Source organism: Geotrypetes seraphini, chromosome 1 (assembly GCF_902459505.1).
Source record: "Geotrypetes seraphini chromosome 1, aGeoSer1.1, whole genome shotgun sequence".
Classification (NCBI taxonomy): domain Eukaryota; kingdom Metazoa; phylum Chordata; class Amphibia; order Gymnophiona; family Dermophiidae; genus Geotrypetes; species Geotrypetes seraphini.
In genome coordinates, this window is record NC_047084.1 from 402723644 (window position 1) to 402740812 (window position 17169).

Sequence of the window (17169 nt, forward strand, 5' to 3'; positions counted from 1 at the left end):
GTCCCTTCCCCTTGTAGGCCTGTCCCCCCCTTGAAGGCCTGCACCCCCCCTTGAAGGCCTGACCCCCCCCCTTGTAGGCCTGTCCCCCCCCCTTGTAGGCCTATCCCCCCCTTGAAGGCCTGCCTGCCTTTCCCCCCTTGAAGGCCTGCACCCCCTTGAAGGTCTGCACCCCCCCAAAGGCCTGCACCCCCCCCCCGAAGGCCTGTCCCCCCTTGAAGGCCTGCCTGTCACCCCCTCCCCCTTGAAAGCCTGCTTGCCCGCCCGCCCGCCCCAACTTCCTGACCCCCAAACGCATTTTGCAGGGGCGACCTGCTTCCGCCCTCCGCCCCCTACCGCCGGGGCTCGCCGCTTCTACTTGCCTCGGTCTTGGTGATGCGATGCCTGGCCAGTTTCACTACGGCGAAGTTGCCCTTTCCCAGGGTGCGCTCGATGTCGTAGAAGCCCACCCGCACGGGCCCCCGTTGCAAGTGCCTCTGACCATCCGCCATGACCATGGCTGAGAGTCGGAGTGGGGCGGGGGAGGGGAGAAGGGACGGGGAACGGAACGGCAGCGGCAAAACGCGGGCAGAGGAGAGCTCGAGGACAGTGGGAGCCGGGTTGCACCGTAACTCCGCGCGCCATTCCGAGCCCGCCAGCCCCAGCCTCCGACGTCTGACGTCAGAGGAGGGGCGGGATCGTGGCGCAGGAAGCAGCGCAGGGATGCTGACGCTGACTTCGCGATCCTGCTGCGGCTGTTCATAGGTGGTGCGGGGAGGCCAGGGGGGCGAGCGGTCCTTCGGGGGTGGCGGGGGACTGAACGGCAAGGCCGGGAACACCCCCTTAGGGCTGGTACCCGGGGCGGCCCGCCCCCCCCGCCCCCCCCCTAGGTACGCCACTGTCTGTGCCTCTCCTATTTTTGGTATTATGAAGTCAGGGCCGCCATCAGGGCAGTACTACCAGTCCTGCATTCAGGGGCCCGGGCTCCCCCAGAGTCGCAAGCATAGTCTCCTCTCCTTCTCCTTACCTGCCCTGCCGCAGCATACAGCCAAACGGAAGTCTTCCCGATGTCAGCGCTGATGTCGGAGGGAGGGCTTAAGCAAAGCCCTCCCTTCCTCCAACGTCAGCGCTAACATCGGGAAGACTTCCGGTCGGCTGCTTGCGTCAGGGCAGGTAGGGAAAAGGCAGTCGTGTACCGAAGGGGGGGGGGGGGGGGCGGTCCGCCCCGGGCGCAGCCTTGGGGGGGAGTGTGCACAGCTGGTCAGGTCCCCTTAGCCTTGTTGCGCTTCCCCCGACCGACCGACAACAGGCCCGGCCGACAAACCTCCGTGCCCTGTAGCAGCGAATCTAAATTATCTTCTTACAGCAGCTTCAATACTCCAGCTGCTGTAAGAAGGTAATTTAGATTCGCTGCTACAGGGCAGGGAGGTTTGTCCGACCGGGCCTGTTCTGTTGTCGGTCGGGTGGGGAAGCGCCACAAAAGTAAGGGGCAGGGAGGAAGAAAGGAAGGAAAGGTGGAGTGGAGAAGAAAAGACGCTTAAGGGAAATGGGTAAAACTGAGGGGGGAGAAGGCCGCTGAAAGCACTGGGGAAGACAAAGGGGTGGAGAAGGACGCTGAAAGGACATGGGGAAGACGGGAGGGGGGGTGGAGAAGGACGCTGAAAGCACATGGGGAAGACAGAGGGGGGAGAAGGACCCTGAAAGGATATGGGGAAGACAAAGGGGTGGAGAAGGACGCTGAAAGCACATGGGGAAGACAGAGGAGGAGAAGGATGCTGAAAGGACATGGGGAAGACAGGGGGGAGAAGGACACAAAGAAGATGGGTGTCAGACCAATTTGGGAGGGGGGAGAAAGGGAGAGGCACAGTAACAGAGCAAATGGAAGACGCAGAAAGAAGAGAGACAGTGAATGGAAGGAATTAAATGAGAACATGAGGAAAGCAGAAACCAGGCAACAAAGGTAGGAAAAAAATTTTGTTTTTTTCTTCAGGATAAAGTAGTATATTAGTTGTGTTGATAAAAACTTATAAACATTAGAAGCTCTGGTAGAAACCCGTTTACAAAGTATGTATTCTTCCCAATTAATATTTCCAAATTAATAAAGTCTTTTTGCTTATTTTTAAATGGGTTTCTACCAGAGCCTTTAATTCAGTAGCATAATTAAGTGAAATAACTATTTCTGTAGTTTATAGGGACGGGCGGGGACGGAGGGGATTCCTCGCGGGGACGGGTGGGGATGGAGGGATTCCTCGCGGAATCCTTAGCATGTCACATACAGCATGTTACATTACACAAAGTCTGTGTAATATAACTTGCTGTATGTGACATGTTGAGGAGGATGGGAAGGAAGAGGTGCACACTCATAACATCATTATATATTCATCCATAGCTGCATGTTAATGATGTGCTCATATGCACTTATTTATCATCATAACATATACATCATAATAACATGCAGCTGTGGATGTGTAAGGACAGCCTGAGGAGGATGGATGGGAAGGAAGTAAGATGCACATATCAACATATCGTACATTTTTAACATGCATGATGCAGCTATAGGCAAGCTGAGGAGGATGGGATCATACAGATGTGTATGTTCAGATATGCGCTTAGATGTGTATGTTTAGATATGCGCTCACATATACAGTCAGATGTGTATGTTCAGATATGTGCTCAGATGTGTATGTTTAGATATTCGCTCAGATGTGTAGTTTTTTCTGATATATTTATTAAGCTTACAGTATTTATAAAAACACATTTAATACTTGTTACAAAAAATATTATGCAATTGTGATCTACTTCTGGCCTACAAAGATCAAAAGAAATCCTTAACTGAGATTTTACATTCAAAAGTGAATTATAGCTACTAGCACTATTATTTATTAGTTATTTATTATGCAGATGTTTGTTAGTTTGTTATTAGTTCAGTATTAGACATATGTTAGTTTAGAACTGATAGGTATAGTTTAGTTTAGGTTAGGTTAGGACCCTGCTGAAAGAGTCTACCTTGACGTGGTTGCAGGCTTACAAATCTTTTGGTCAAAGAGTGCGGCGACAGAGAAAAGTATGTGTGTATTCGGCCCATGGAAGAAGGGGGGTTGTGGGGGGGAAGGGGTGCGTGGGGGGCCCAATAGGATTGCTCAGTAAGGGGCCCAGAAATTTCTGATGGCGGCCCTGTATGAAGTTCTTGCAAAATATTTTTTTCTTCCCTTTTCACGTAGTGCTACTCCTTAGGACACTCCACACGGTCAGTGCAGCAACAGAAAGAAAGACAGACAGGGGGAGAGAGACAGAAAGAAAGAAACACAGACAGGGGGAAGGGAAAGAGACAGAAAGACAGAAAGAAAGAAAGGGGGCAGGGAGAGAGACAGAAAGAAAGAAAGAAATGCCTAAATCTACACATCTATTCTAGCACCCTTAATGTAACGGGCTAAGAAACTAGTATATATATATATATATATATATTTTTTTTTTTTAAATGTAACACAGAATAAGCAAGCAGTTCCTTGAAAGATTGGGGTGGGAACAATAGATGGCAGGTTTAGAGACTAGGACACACTGGCTACATAGTGATAGGTACTGGGGGGTTCTCACCTATGAAGGGTGTCACGTATTCTGGACCAGGCCCTCATAACGACATTGTGGGGTGGTCTTCTGCCATTGTGGCCAAACACCCATGCCTCATACTGGAGGCAGAGCTCCACCAGGGACTCGGTCTCCCCTAGGGAGTAGTTTGGCTCCCTTCGCTCCACCATCACACCCGCACGTACTCATACAAGCTCTCACACACCCTCTCCCACACTCACCCTGGTGGCCACACACTCTTTATAGCACGCCCTTCCTCACTACACGATTTCTCACTCCCACAATCACTCACACTGTCTCTCTTGTCTGTCACCCTTACACTCTCTCTCACTTGCTCTCACACACACACTCACAGAAATACTTTCCAATCACTCAATCCCACTCAGTAATCAATATAAACTAAACTATCCTCCACCCAACTCCTACCACTCTCCTAACTCCGCACACAATGCCTACTACACCCACAAGGGTCGCACGTCCATGTGGAGGTTTATATATGGGCATGCAGGACGTTATTGGCATCAGTAGGACATGTGCCAGGACAACTAATGGATAAGGAGCGCTATACGACTAGCAAGTCGTGCAGCGGATCACGGCGAATATAGATGTACGTCTTGTTTGGACGGTCGTCATTTTGGTAAGTAAAGTTGGACGCTTCGGTATAGCGCATGTGGACATGTTTATGTTGGACGTCTTTCGTGCCAATAATCGATTGACTTGGACATCTTTCCATTATCGACACATTTCCCTGGACGTCTTACGCCGCCGACGCTTAGAGCTTTTATACGACCTATTGATTATGCCCATCCACTGGTCTGTAGTTGGATGGTTGGTCCGTTGTTCCTTTGGGGTCTTTTAACATCGGAGTTATGATGATTTCGCTGAGTTCTTGTGGGAAATGACCCTATAATAGTAAAGAATGTATCCATTGTAGAAGCAGGGAATGGAATAATGTACTTGAGGTTTTCAGTAGGTATGGGGGGCAATGGTTGAGGTCACAGGCTGCGTGGCTATATTTATTATATAGATTGTTGAAGTCTGACCATTGTATGGGTGAGATGGAGGGAAGCTTACAACTTTCTGCTCTTGCTTGCTTCGGGCCTTCCTCGTTGCCGGGTCCTGCCTTCACGGAAAAAGAAAGTAGGTAGGAACCGGTAGCGAGGAAGACCCAAAACAAGTAAAAGCAGCAAGTTGTAAGCTTCTCTCCGGGGTTCTAATGTATGCGTGCCGGCTTCCCTTCTCTTCTCTCCCCCCACGGGACATAACTTCCGGTTTTGGAGGGAAGAGAAGGGATGCCAACATGCACGTGTTAGAGCCCCGGAGCGTGGGTTCAATTCACATGCAGGCAAAAAAAAAAAAAAAAAAAAATAGGCAGGAGTCAAACACAATTTTCTGCGGCGAGTCAGCCCGGGAAGGAGCATCGGTGGTAGCAGCAGAATTCACCAGGTGGTCATCTAAATTAGCCGGGCGGAGTGCCCGGCTAAAAGACCCTAGGGAGAATACTGAGCCCCTCTTCTCACTCTAGCTCAGTCTATCGGATTCACAATCTTTGCTTATTTAGACAATATTCAACTTCTTCATCCCATTGATCCCACCAATATTCATGACATACAAGAAATAAACTCTAAACTGGACAAAATCAGCAATTGGCTCCATTTAAACAAACTTTCTCTAAATATAAATAAATCCTGAGGTATACTTTTCCCGATCAGAAACAACAAAACCATAAATGGACAAATCTCCATCAAATCGTGCCCAGTAAAAATGGAATAAAAAAATAAAATTGCTTGGAGTCATCTTAGACAAAGATTTAACCTTTCATGATCAGATAAGCTCCATTATAAAAAGTTGTTTCTACAAATTTCGTCTTATCTGCTCCTTAACTTCCATCCTTGAAACTGCTGCTATCACAACCCTTATTCACTCACTGGTAATTTCTCATCTAGATTACTGCAATTCCCTATATAATGGGATCACCCAAAAAGAATTACGTCGTCTGCAGCTTATTCAAAACACGGCAATTAAACTCATCTATAAGGTAGAAGTGCATTGCCTACCGATACCATATCGTATCACATATAAAATTTTACTACTGGCCTTCAAAATCAAACTTATGCGCTTACCATCTTTCCTTGATAAACTTATCATTCCCTATTGTTCCTCACGGACCCTTAGATCAGCTGACCAGAACTTATTGACCATTCCTCCTATCAAAGAATTTTATTACACTAGAAATACTAATTTTTCTGTTACCGCTCCAACTCTATGGAATGCCATGCCACCTCAACTCCGCCATGAAAATTCACTTGATAAATTAAAGACTAAACTAAAAACTTTCTTATTCCAAGACACATACCATAGCGTTTAACAATTTACTTTTCTAACAGCATAGTAGTATATAAAATGAACCGCTTTTAAGAAGTGATCCCCCTCCCTGATGGATTTTTTTTTTTCTGCCCCTCCTCTTCCCTTAGTTTTAATTATTTTAACAATGTAATTATAAACTCTCCCTCCCTCTTCACCCTCAAACTCGTGTTCGTAATTGTATTTTGTCTATTTAATGTTCAGTTTTCCTTTCCCTACCCCCCTTCTAAAATTTATTTTAATATTTTTAGCTATGTAAACTGGCCAGATACATGTTGATGTTCGGTATATTAAAATGTAAATAAACTTGAAACTTCATACATTCCTAAATACAACTTGTTTATTAGCTGGCTGTAACATATGGGATTTTTCATATAAAGATTATAAAGATCACAATAAACATTTTATTTATAAATATACCTTCACTATCAACTGGGCTCAAAATAACAACAAACCCACACCCCACAAAACACTCTTCAAGACTCGACAGAAAATCAAACCTACTACATTCTGGGACATAGTAGATCCCACAATCGACTCCAATAACCCTAAAGAATTCGTAAATCTTTGGCGTACCCTTAGCGAATCTACCTTGAATGAGCTAGCCCCAATAAAAACTAAAAACAAAATCTGTAGACCCTCAGACAAATGGTTCGTCTCTGAACTCCTTCTTCTAAAAAGGCACTGTAGACATCTCGAAAGAGCCTGGAAAAAACAGAAACAAGACCAAACCAAAACAGCATGGAGAAACCAAATCAAACAATATAAAATCAAACTTAAGGAAAAACGAAAAGCCTACTACTCCAAACTAATTAGTACTGAAACACCAGACACAAAAATACTTTTCAACCTTGTAAGAAACATCACTGATACCAAACCTTTCCTAGCCACTCAAGGAAACCAATCACCAACAGCTCCCCAAGTAGCAGACCACTTCAAACACAAAATCACCACAATCGGAACCACCTTCAATAACTCACTAACCTACCTCGACGAGATACTAATAAAATCCATAATGAATGAAGCCATAACAGCAGACAGAACCTGGATTAACTTCGCAAAAGTACAGTGGGCCGACCTGGACCGACTCTATAAAAAATACAGCCGAACTTCATGTGATTTGAATAACTGCCCATTGTATCTGCTAACAAACGCTTCCTCTAAATTCAAAGCCAGCCTCATGCAGTGGATACAAACCACACTCAGGGAAGGTCAGTTCCCATCAGAACTAGGCGAGATTATAATCACCCCCCTACTGAAAGACCTTAAAAGCCCAATTGACAATCCTGCCAACTATAGACCCAGCGCCTTGATCCCTTTATACGTTAAACTAATAGAAGGTCTTGTTGCACAATATCTCACCAATTAACTGGAAGATCACAACATACTACATCCATCACAATCTGGATTCAGAACAAACCACAGCACAGAGACTCTACTTGCCCGACAGCACCTCAGTAAAGGAAACAGGATGCTAATCATCCAACTAGATCTTTCAGCTGCATTCAACCTAGTAGACTACTCCATACTACTCCAGATACTAGACGCCATAGGGATCTCAGGCAGGATATACAACTGGTTCCATGGATTCCTTAAAACAAGAACATATAGAGTAAAGTCAAAAGATCTCAAATCAGACCCATGGTCAAACCCTTGCGGAGTGCCGCAAGGGTCACCACTATCGCCCATTCTATTTAACCTCTTCATATCCTCCCTGGGCGCAACTCTAGATACCCTAAACATAGTATCATTCAGCTACGCTGACGACATAACCATTCTCCTCCCCTTCGACATCCAAGACTCCACCTCATCAGGACGCCTGGAAACAACACTGGAAGCAGTGGAAAAATGGATGACAAATCACAAACTGAAGCTGAACTCGGATAAAACCAAATTCTTACTGCTAGAAAAGGACAAAAAACCATCCTTAACTGAACTGGAAGTAAATGCAACCAAATACCCAATACAGACCACGCTCAAAATTCTGGGAGTACTGATAGACAGATGCTGCATAATGCAGACACAAATCAACAAAACTACCCAAAAAGCATTCTTCACTATGCGCAATCTACGAAAAATAAGAAAATTCTTTGACAAAGAACAATACAGGATCATAGTCCAATCCCTTGTGCTAGGACTGGTAGACTACTGCAACATCCTCTATCTACCATGCCCCACCAACATGATTAAATAACTACAGACCGTTCAGAACACAGCTCTCAGACTTATCTATTCACTTGGAAAATTTGACCACATCACCAATGCCTATCTAGACTCACACTGGCTACCGATACGAGCAAGAACCCAATTCAAATTATACTGTCTACTATTTAAAGTAACGAACGGAACTGCACCCATCTACCTAAACAATCGCCTAAACAATCTACCTAAATAATTCACCCAGAATAAGGAGAACCCAACTCCCATTCACCTACCCACCACTCAAAGGTATTCGACGCAAGAAACTATATGACAACCTCCTAGCGACGCAGGCAGCAAAACTTGACCCCTCCATCTCCAAGCTGCTGACCACAACTGACTTTAAAGTGTTCTGAAAAGAAATCAAAACACTACTATTCAAAAAACACATCCCATCAATCTAGCAACGTAGGCAGCGAAACTTGACCCCTCCATCTCCAAGCTGCTGATCACAACAACTGACTTTAAAGCGTTCTGAAAAGAAATCAAAACACTACTATTCAAAAAACTCATCCCATCAACCTAATCCTCCCCCTTTTCCTATCCCATCTGTATATTCCTCGCGAACTTACCACTCTTCTGGTAACATCTATTCAATGTCTCTATACTGAATCCTCAATATATAACCGGATTCCAGCTTCTTTTAAAGTATTGTAACCTACTAGATAGGTCTCCTCAATGTCTCAAAATGTCCGAAACCTCAATATGTAACCTAAAACCAGCTTTGTTCAATGTAATGTAATCTCCTGGAAATGTCCAGCTATCTTCTAATGTAATCCGTAATCTGCTTAGAACCGCAAGGTACAGGCGGAATAGAAATCACTTATGTAATGTAATGTAATGTAATGAATGAAACTTTTTTTTTTAAATTCAGGTCCAAGATTTAAAAGTTGCATCACCTGCTACAGTTAGCCGATGTGGAATGGTATATATTGATTCTGAAGAGCTGAAGTGGATGCCATTTGTACAAACGTGGATGGCAGGCCTTTCGACTCAAGTAAGTGTCAATGTGAAATTAGTCTTTTGCTCTTTTCTTATAGAAAGATATATATTTTTAAATGAAGAAAAGCAACCACCATATTAGCACAAAGCCAAGAAAAATTGCATTAATGATGAGATAAATGATATATTAATAATTTACTGAGACCAAGGGCAAAAATACAAATGAACGTCTCAGCAGTTTTGCATGTATTGAGGGTGCTTAATCTCTACAATTAAAACCAACATAAATTCAAGGGATAGCTATTAAGGTGAATTAAAAGTTGGTGCACCTTAATTTATCATGGTTAAGACTACTCCCATAGGACAAGAATAACACTACTTGTGATTACTCTCTGATGATCCTAGGTGCTTCTTTAAAGTGCTGGCATGTGATATACAGAGCTGCTTCGTTCATATTCTACCAGGTAACATAGTAACATAGTAACATAGTAACATAGTAGATGACGGCAGATAAAGACCCGAATGGTCCATCCAGTCTGCCCAACCTGATTCAATTTAAAATTTTTTTTTTTTTTTTTTTTTTTCTTCTTAGCTATTTCTGGGCGAGAATCCAAAGCTTTACCCGGTACTGTGCTTGGGTTCCAACTGCCGAAATCTCTGTTAAGACTTACTCCAGCCCATCTACACCCTCCCAGCCATTTAAGCCCTCCCCTGCCCATCCTCCTCCAAACGGCCATACACAGACACAGACCGTACAAGTCTGCCCAGTAACTGGCCTAGTTCAATCTTTAATATTATTTTCTGATTCTAAATCTTCTGTGTTCATCCCACGCTTCTTTGAACTCAGTCACAGTTTTACTCTCCACCACCTCTCTCGGGAGCGCATTCCAGGCATCCACCACCCTCTCCGTAAAGTAGAATTTCCTAACATTGCCCCTGAATCTACCACCCCTCAACCTCAAATTATGTCCTCTGGTTTTACCATTTTCCTTTCTCTGGAAAAGATTTTGTTCTACGTTAATACCCTTTAAGTATTTGAACGTCTGAATCATATCTCCCCTGTCTCTCCTTTCCTCTAGGGTATACATATTCAGGGCTTCCAGTCTCTCCTCATATGTCTTCTGGTGCAAGCCTCCTATCATTTTCGTCGCCCTCCTCTGGACCGCCTCAAGTCTTCTTACGTCTTTCGCCAGATACGGTCTCCAAAACTGAACACAATACTCCAAGTGGGGCCTCACCAATGACCTGTACAGGGGCATCAACACCTTCTTTCTTCTACTGACTACGCCTCTCTTTATACAGCCCAGAATCCTTCTGGCAGCAGCCACTGCCTTGTCACACTGTTTTTTCGCCTTTAGATCTTCGGACACTATCACCCCAAGGTCCCTCTCCCCGTCCGTGCATATCAGCTTCTCTCCTCCCAGCATATACGGTTCCTTCCTATTATTATTCCCCAAATGCATTACTCTGCATTTCTTTGCATTGAATTTTAGTTGCCAGGCATTAGACCATTCCTCTAACTTTTGCAGATCCTTTTTCATATTTTCCACTCCCTCTTCGGTGTCTACTTTGTTACAAATCTTGGTATCATCTGCAAAAAGGCACACTTTTCCTTCTAACCCTTCAGCAATGTCACTTACATACATATTGAACAGGATTGGCCCCAGCACCGAACCCTGAGGGACTCCACTAGTCACCTTTCCTTCCTTCGAGCGACTTCCATTAACCACCACCCTCTGGCGTCTGTCCGACAGCCAGTTTCTGACCCAGTTCACCACTTTGGGTCCTAACTTCAGCCCTTCAAGTTTGTTCAACAGCCTCCTATGAGGAACTGTATCAAAGGCTTTGCTGAAATCCAAATAAATTACATCTAGCATATGTCCTCGATCCAGCTCTCTGGTCACCCAATCAAAAAATTCAATCAGGTTCGTTTGGCATGATTTACCTTTTGTAAAGCCATGTTGCCTCGGATCCTGTAACCCATTAGATTCAAGGAAATACACTATCCTTTCTTTCAGCAACACTTCCATTATTTTTCCAACAACTGAAGTGAGGCTCACCGGCCTGTAGTTTCCTGCTTCATCCCTGTGACCACTTTTATGAATAGGGACCACATCCGCTCTCCTCCAATCCCCAGGAATCACTCCCGTCTCCAGAGATTTGTTGAACAAGTCTTTAATAGGACTCGCCAGAACCTCTCTGAGTTCCCTTAGTATCCTGGGATGGATCCCGTCTGGTCCCATCGCTTTGTCCACCTTCAGTTTTTCAAGTTGCTCATAAACACCCTCCTCCGTGAACGGCGCAGAATCTACTCCATTTTCTCGTGTAACTTTGCCGGACAATCTCGGTCCTTCTCCAGGATTTTCTTCTGTGAACACAGAACAGAAGTATTTGTTTAGCACATTTGCTTTCTCCTCATCACTCTCCACATATTTGTTCCCAGCATCTTTTAGCCTAGCAATTCCATTTTTTATCTTCCTCCTTTCACTAATATATCTGAAAAAATTTTTATCTCCCTTTTTTACATTTTTAGCCATTTGTTCTTCCGCCTGTGCCTTCGCCAAACGTATCTCTCTCTTGGCTTCTTTCAGTTTCACCCTGTAGTCCTTTCTGCTCTCCTCTTCTTGGGTTTTTTTTATATTTCATGAACGCCAACTCTTTCGCCTTTATTTTCTCAGCCACTAGGTTGGAGAACCATATCGGCTTCCTTTTTCTTTTGTTTTTATTGATTTTCTTCACATAAAGGTCCGTAGCCATTTTTATCGCTCCTTTCAGCTTAGACCACTGTCTTTCCACTTCTCTTATGTCCTCCCATCCTAACAGCTCTTTCTTCAGGTACTTTCCCATTGCACTAAAGTCCGTACGTTTGAAATCTAGGACTTTAAGTATCGTGCGGCCGCTCTCCACTTTAGCCGTTATATCAAACCAAACCGTTTGATGATCGCTACTACCCAGGTGAGCACCCACTCAAACATTAGAGATACTCTCTCCATTTGTGAGGACCAGATCCAATATCGCTTTTTCCCTTGTGGGTTCCGTCACCATTTGTCTGAGCAGAGCCTCTTGAAAGGCATCCACAATCTCCCTACTTCTTTCCGATTCCGCAGACGGAACATTCCAGTCCGCATCCGGCAGGTTGAAATCTCCCAACAGCAGAACCTCCTCTTTCCTTCCAAACTTTTGGATATCCACAATCAGATCCTTATCAATTTGCTGCGATTGAGTCGGAGGTCTGTAGACTACACCCACGTAGATAGAAGTTCCATCTTCTCTTTTCAGAGCAATCCATATCGCTTCTTCCTCTCCCCAGGTCCCTTGCATTTCGGTCGCTTGGATATTGATCTTTACATAGAGAGCTACTCCTCCACCTTTATGACCATCTCTGTCCTTCCTAAAAAGATTATATCCCGGTATGTTTGCATCCCATCCATGTGATTCACTGAACCATGTCTCTGTGATAGCAACAATATCTAGATCTGCCTCTAATATCAGGGCTTGCAGATCATGAACTTTGTTGCTTAGACTGCGAGCATTTGTGGTCATCGCTTTCCAGCTATTTTTCAGCGATAATCTCCTTCTTCGTATGGATTTTTGTGTCGTTTCACTTTCCGTTGCAATACTAAGAAATGAGTTGCTGATATTGCTTATGTTGCAGCCTTTACTACTATCACATCTTTTCTTTTGCCGGGGGTGGTCTCTATAATTGTCCTTCGTACATACACCACCCCCACCTTCTAGTTTAAATGCCTGGAAAAATATTGTCTAAATTTCTCTGCAAGGTTTCTTTTTCCTGCTGTAGTAATATGTAGTCCATCAGTGCAATATAGCTTCTTGTCCTTCCATGTATTTCCCCATCCTCCTATGTACCTGAAGCCTTCTTGATGACACCAGGCTCTGAGCCATCTATTAAAGTCCTCTGTGTTTTTCATTCTTTGCTCTCCTTTTCCATATGCAGGCAATATTTCAGAAAAAGCTAAAGTCTTTACAAAAGGTTTCACGCCCTCACCAAGCTCCCGAAAAGCTTTCTGTGCTGCAAGTGTGGAGTTGTTGGCCAGGTCATTTGTTCCCAGATGGATAACAACATCAGTGTTAAAATCCTTAATTCCAGATTCTCCTCCCAAAGCCTCACTACAATTCCAGACTCCTCCCCTGAAGCCCCCCTTCAAGAAAACCAACCAAAGACTTCCTCTTCTATAACCCCTCCAGACCTATCTGACACAAATTCCTGGGGATACAAATTCCAGAGGACAAGTCTTCAGAGAGCTGTTATTTATTCAGCAAAAAGCCTCTAGCTTTCTAAATATGCATACTAGGGTTTTAAATATGCCTCCGGGGTTCTAAGAATGCATGCTAGGAAGATACAAAAAAGAGGCATCTATCACCAGTACCTGTGATTTTAATTGAAATATAGGAGCCAGTACTGTGAGTTCTTGAGGTCCCTCAACCTCTCTGTCTAGGGAGAGGTCATTTCCATTGGATTTGGTACTCCCAATAATTTTGAAAGGTTGATCCTATTCATCGATGAAACTGTTTCTGCGTCAGTTGAGTAACACAGGAAACATCTGAAAAGTAGTTAATAATTACGCTTTGTTCATAAAAATCAACACACAAATATGAATAAGATATTAATACAATTGTAGACATGTGGAAGGGCATTTTCAAAAGGACATTCAAGTCATAATAGAGACGTCCAGCTCATATCATCCAAAAAGGACCTCCATCTCACATGTATTTTCCAGGATTTCTGTTTGAAAATATGTGAAAGGAAAGGGAAGTCATGTTTGATGAACCTACTTCAATTTTTTGAGACAGTGAACAGACAAATTGATAATGGAGAACCGGTGGATATTATATACTTGGATTTTCAGAAAGCATTCGACAAGGCCACGTGAGCTAGTTAGCGGATATGTGGGCTTATGAGAAATTTGTAGCTTAGACTGCTAGAAGTGACTGGGTGCTTTCAATGAAGTAACCGACCTGAAGAAAGTTTAGCAGCTGCATTTAGAGGGTGCGTGTCTCTGTATTCTGTATGGTTTTTCAAATAAACCCAGTGAAGACTCACAAGACTCCTGAGGCAGGCCAGTTAGGCCGAAACATGTACATGTCGGGTCATTGAGTCATTGGATGAATTTTATGAGGCTTTGGATGAATAAAGGCATTTGGATTTATCAGATGAGTTGAAGGACACTTTTGTTTAGTGTGCACCATTCTGATTGGGACAATTCCATTTTGGTTTTGTGCTTTTGTGGTTTTGTTTCCCCTGTTTTATCTTATGATGAAGGTGTCTCAATTGCAGGTGGAGGTAGGTGTCCTACTGCTGTCTAACCAGCCAATTGTGATGCACGTTAAAAAAAAACAAAAAACCCCGAAGCAGGCATCTACATTGTAGATGTTTTCGTGAGCCTAAGGAGATGTGTAGGGCTGCCTAAGCTTGCCCAAGGCTAAGCCTGGGCGTGGTTTCACCCGGAAGTGGCCTTAGGTGAGCTTAAGTGGCTCTAGATGTTTCCCTAGGGCTGTGATAGGCACCTGAAATCTAGGCTAGCAAAATGCTGGCCTACACTTTAAATAGACACATCCGCTGAACTAATCGTGGCAAGGGAATCTCCCTGCTGCAATCAGTTTAGCAGCTGCAGCAAGGAATCTGTTCCTCTGCAAAGTCAGCCGGCAGGAGGGATGCTCAGTCCCTCCTGTTGAAACCACCGAAGTCCCCCCCTGAATGTACATGGCAGGAGAAGTGCCCAAATCCTCCTGCCGTCGTCACCCATAGATCAACAGCAGGAGGGATGCCCACCCCCTTGCATCCCCTGAAGATCATTGGCAGGAGCGATCCCAACTCCCTTCTGCCAGAACCTTTTTATATCTTTTTGATGGTGCAGCCTCCAGAATTGTACACAATATTCTAAATGAGGTCTCACCAAAGTCTTATACAGAAGCATTAATACCTCCTTTTTCCTACTGGCCATATCTCTTTCTATGCACCCTAGCATCCTTCTAGTTTTTGCCATCACCTTTTCAACCTGTTTGGCCACTTTAAGATCACGTATAATCACACCCAAGTCCCGCTCTTCTGTCGTGCACATAAGTTCTTCACCCCCTAAACTATACCGTTCACTCTGGTTCTTGCAGCCCAAATGCATGACCTTACATTTCATAGCATTAAATTTTAACTGCCAAATTTCAGACCATTCTTCAAGCTTTGCCAGGACTTTTTTCATGTTATTCACACCATCCTGGGAGTCTAGTCTATTGCAGATTTTGGTATCATCTGCAAAGAGGCAAATCCTACCTGACAGCCCTGCAGCAATATCGCTTATAAAAATATTAAAAAGAGTAGGTATAAGAACATAACCTTGAGGCACACCATTTTTAACATCCTTTTCCTCAGAGTAATCTCAATTGATCACTACCCCTCTGTCACCTTCCACTAAACCATATCATAGGCAAGATAGAAATTCTGATGGATTGAAAGGGACACGAGGGAAGGAAATGCAAGAAAGTAACAAGTCGCAAACTCAAGTGTATGTACACAAATGCAAGGAGCCTAAGGAATAAGATGGGGGAATTGGAAGCCAGGGCTAAAAAAGATAACCTTGGCATCATCGGTATCACAGAAACATGGTGGAACGAGGAAAACATGTGGGACATTATGCTACCGGGATACAACCTATACCGCAAATACAGAGTAGGACAGAAAGGAGGGGTATTGCCCTATATATCAAAGAAGGAATCGAGTCTACTGGAGAGAACATACCGGAAATGAAAAATAAGCTAGAGTCTCTATGGGATAAAATACCGGGAACAAATAGAATGGAAACGAAGATCGGCATCTACTACCGACCCCCAGGGCAGTCCGAAGATACTGATGGAGAAATGATGGATGAGATTAAACACAACTGCAAGGGAGGCAATGCAGTTATCATGGGTGACTTCAATTATCCGGGGATAGACTGGAACCTAGGCACCTCCGGCTGCAGTAGGGAGATCAAGTACCTGGATGCTGTAGGCGATTGCTTCCTGGAACAACTTGTCAAGGAAAATATGAGAGGAAATGCAATTCTGGACTTAATTATAAATGGACTACGAGGACCGGCACAAGGTGTAGAAGTAGAAGGGATGTTGGGAAACAGTGATCACAATATGATCCACTTCAACCTGGACACAGGGGCAAAACATCAATCCAGAACGACAGCCATGGCACTGAACTTCTGAAAAGGGAATTACGAAGGGATGAGAATCATGGTGGAGAAGATTAAGAAGAGGATAAACACTGTAAAAATGCTAGAGCAAGCATAGTCCCTTTTTAAGGGCACAGTCACCGTGATGCAAAATCTATATATACCGTATATCAACAATAGATCCAAGAGGAAAAAGAACAAGGAATCGACATGGCTCACTGTAGTGGTAAAGGAAGCGATCAGAGACAAGAAGACTTCGTTTAAGGAATGGAAAAGGTCAAAAACAGATGAAAACTGGAAAAAGCACATGTAACATCAAAGCAGGTGTCACGAGGCTGTAAGAGGGGCCAAAAGGAACTACGAGGAAAAAATAGCCAAGGAGGCAAAAAACTTCAAGCTGTTCTTTTGATATATTAAGGGGAAACGACCCACTAATGAAGTGGTGGGGCCGTTGGATGACCATGGAATAAAGGGAGTACTAAAAGAGGATAAAGCCATCGCCGACAAACTGAACATATTTTTTGCATCTGCATTTACCGAAGAGGATATATACAATATACCAGAAACTGACAGACTATATGCAGGAAATGAAGAGGGGAAACTGACAGGGTTGACAGTCAGTCTAGAAGAGGTATGCAGGCAGATTGATAGGCTTAAAAACGATAAATCCCCGGGACCGGATGGCATCCATCCGAGGGTAATCAAGGAACCGAAAGGGGTTATAGCTGAACTGCTCCAGCTAATATTCAATCTGTCAATCAAATCAGGAAAGATTCCGGAAGACTGGAAAGTGGCAAATGTTACACCAATCTTCAAAGGTTCGAGAGGAGATCCGGGAAACTACAGACCGGTGAATCTGACCTCAGTACCGGGAAAGAGAGTAGAGGCTCTAATAAAGGACTGCATCATTGATCACCTTGATGGACAC

At 44.1% G+C, this 17169-nt stretch overlaps 1 protein-coding gene across 1 annotated transcript in view; it reads left to right on the forward strand.

Moving 5' to 3' along the window:
• LOC117347325 (dynein heavy chain 6, axonemal-like) overlaps positions 1 to 17169 on the forward strand; it is a 2502256-nt gene that overhangs the window by 1296304 nt on the left and 1188783 nt on the right. Inside the window, 1 exon segment of the mRNA XM_033918113.1 lies at positions 8999 to 9121. Coding sequence (XP_033774004.1) covers positions 8999 to 9121 — 123 coding nt within the window.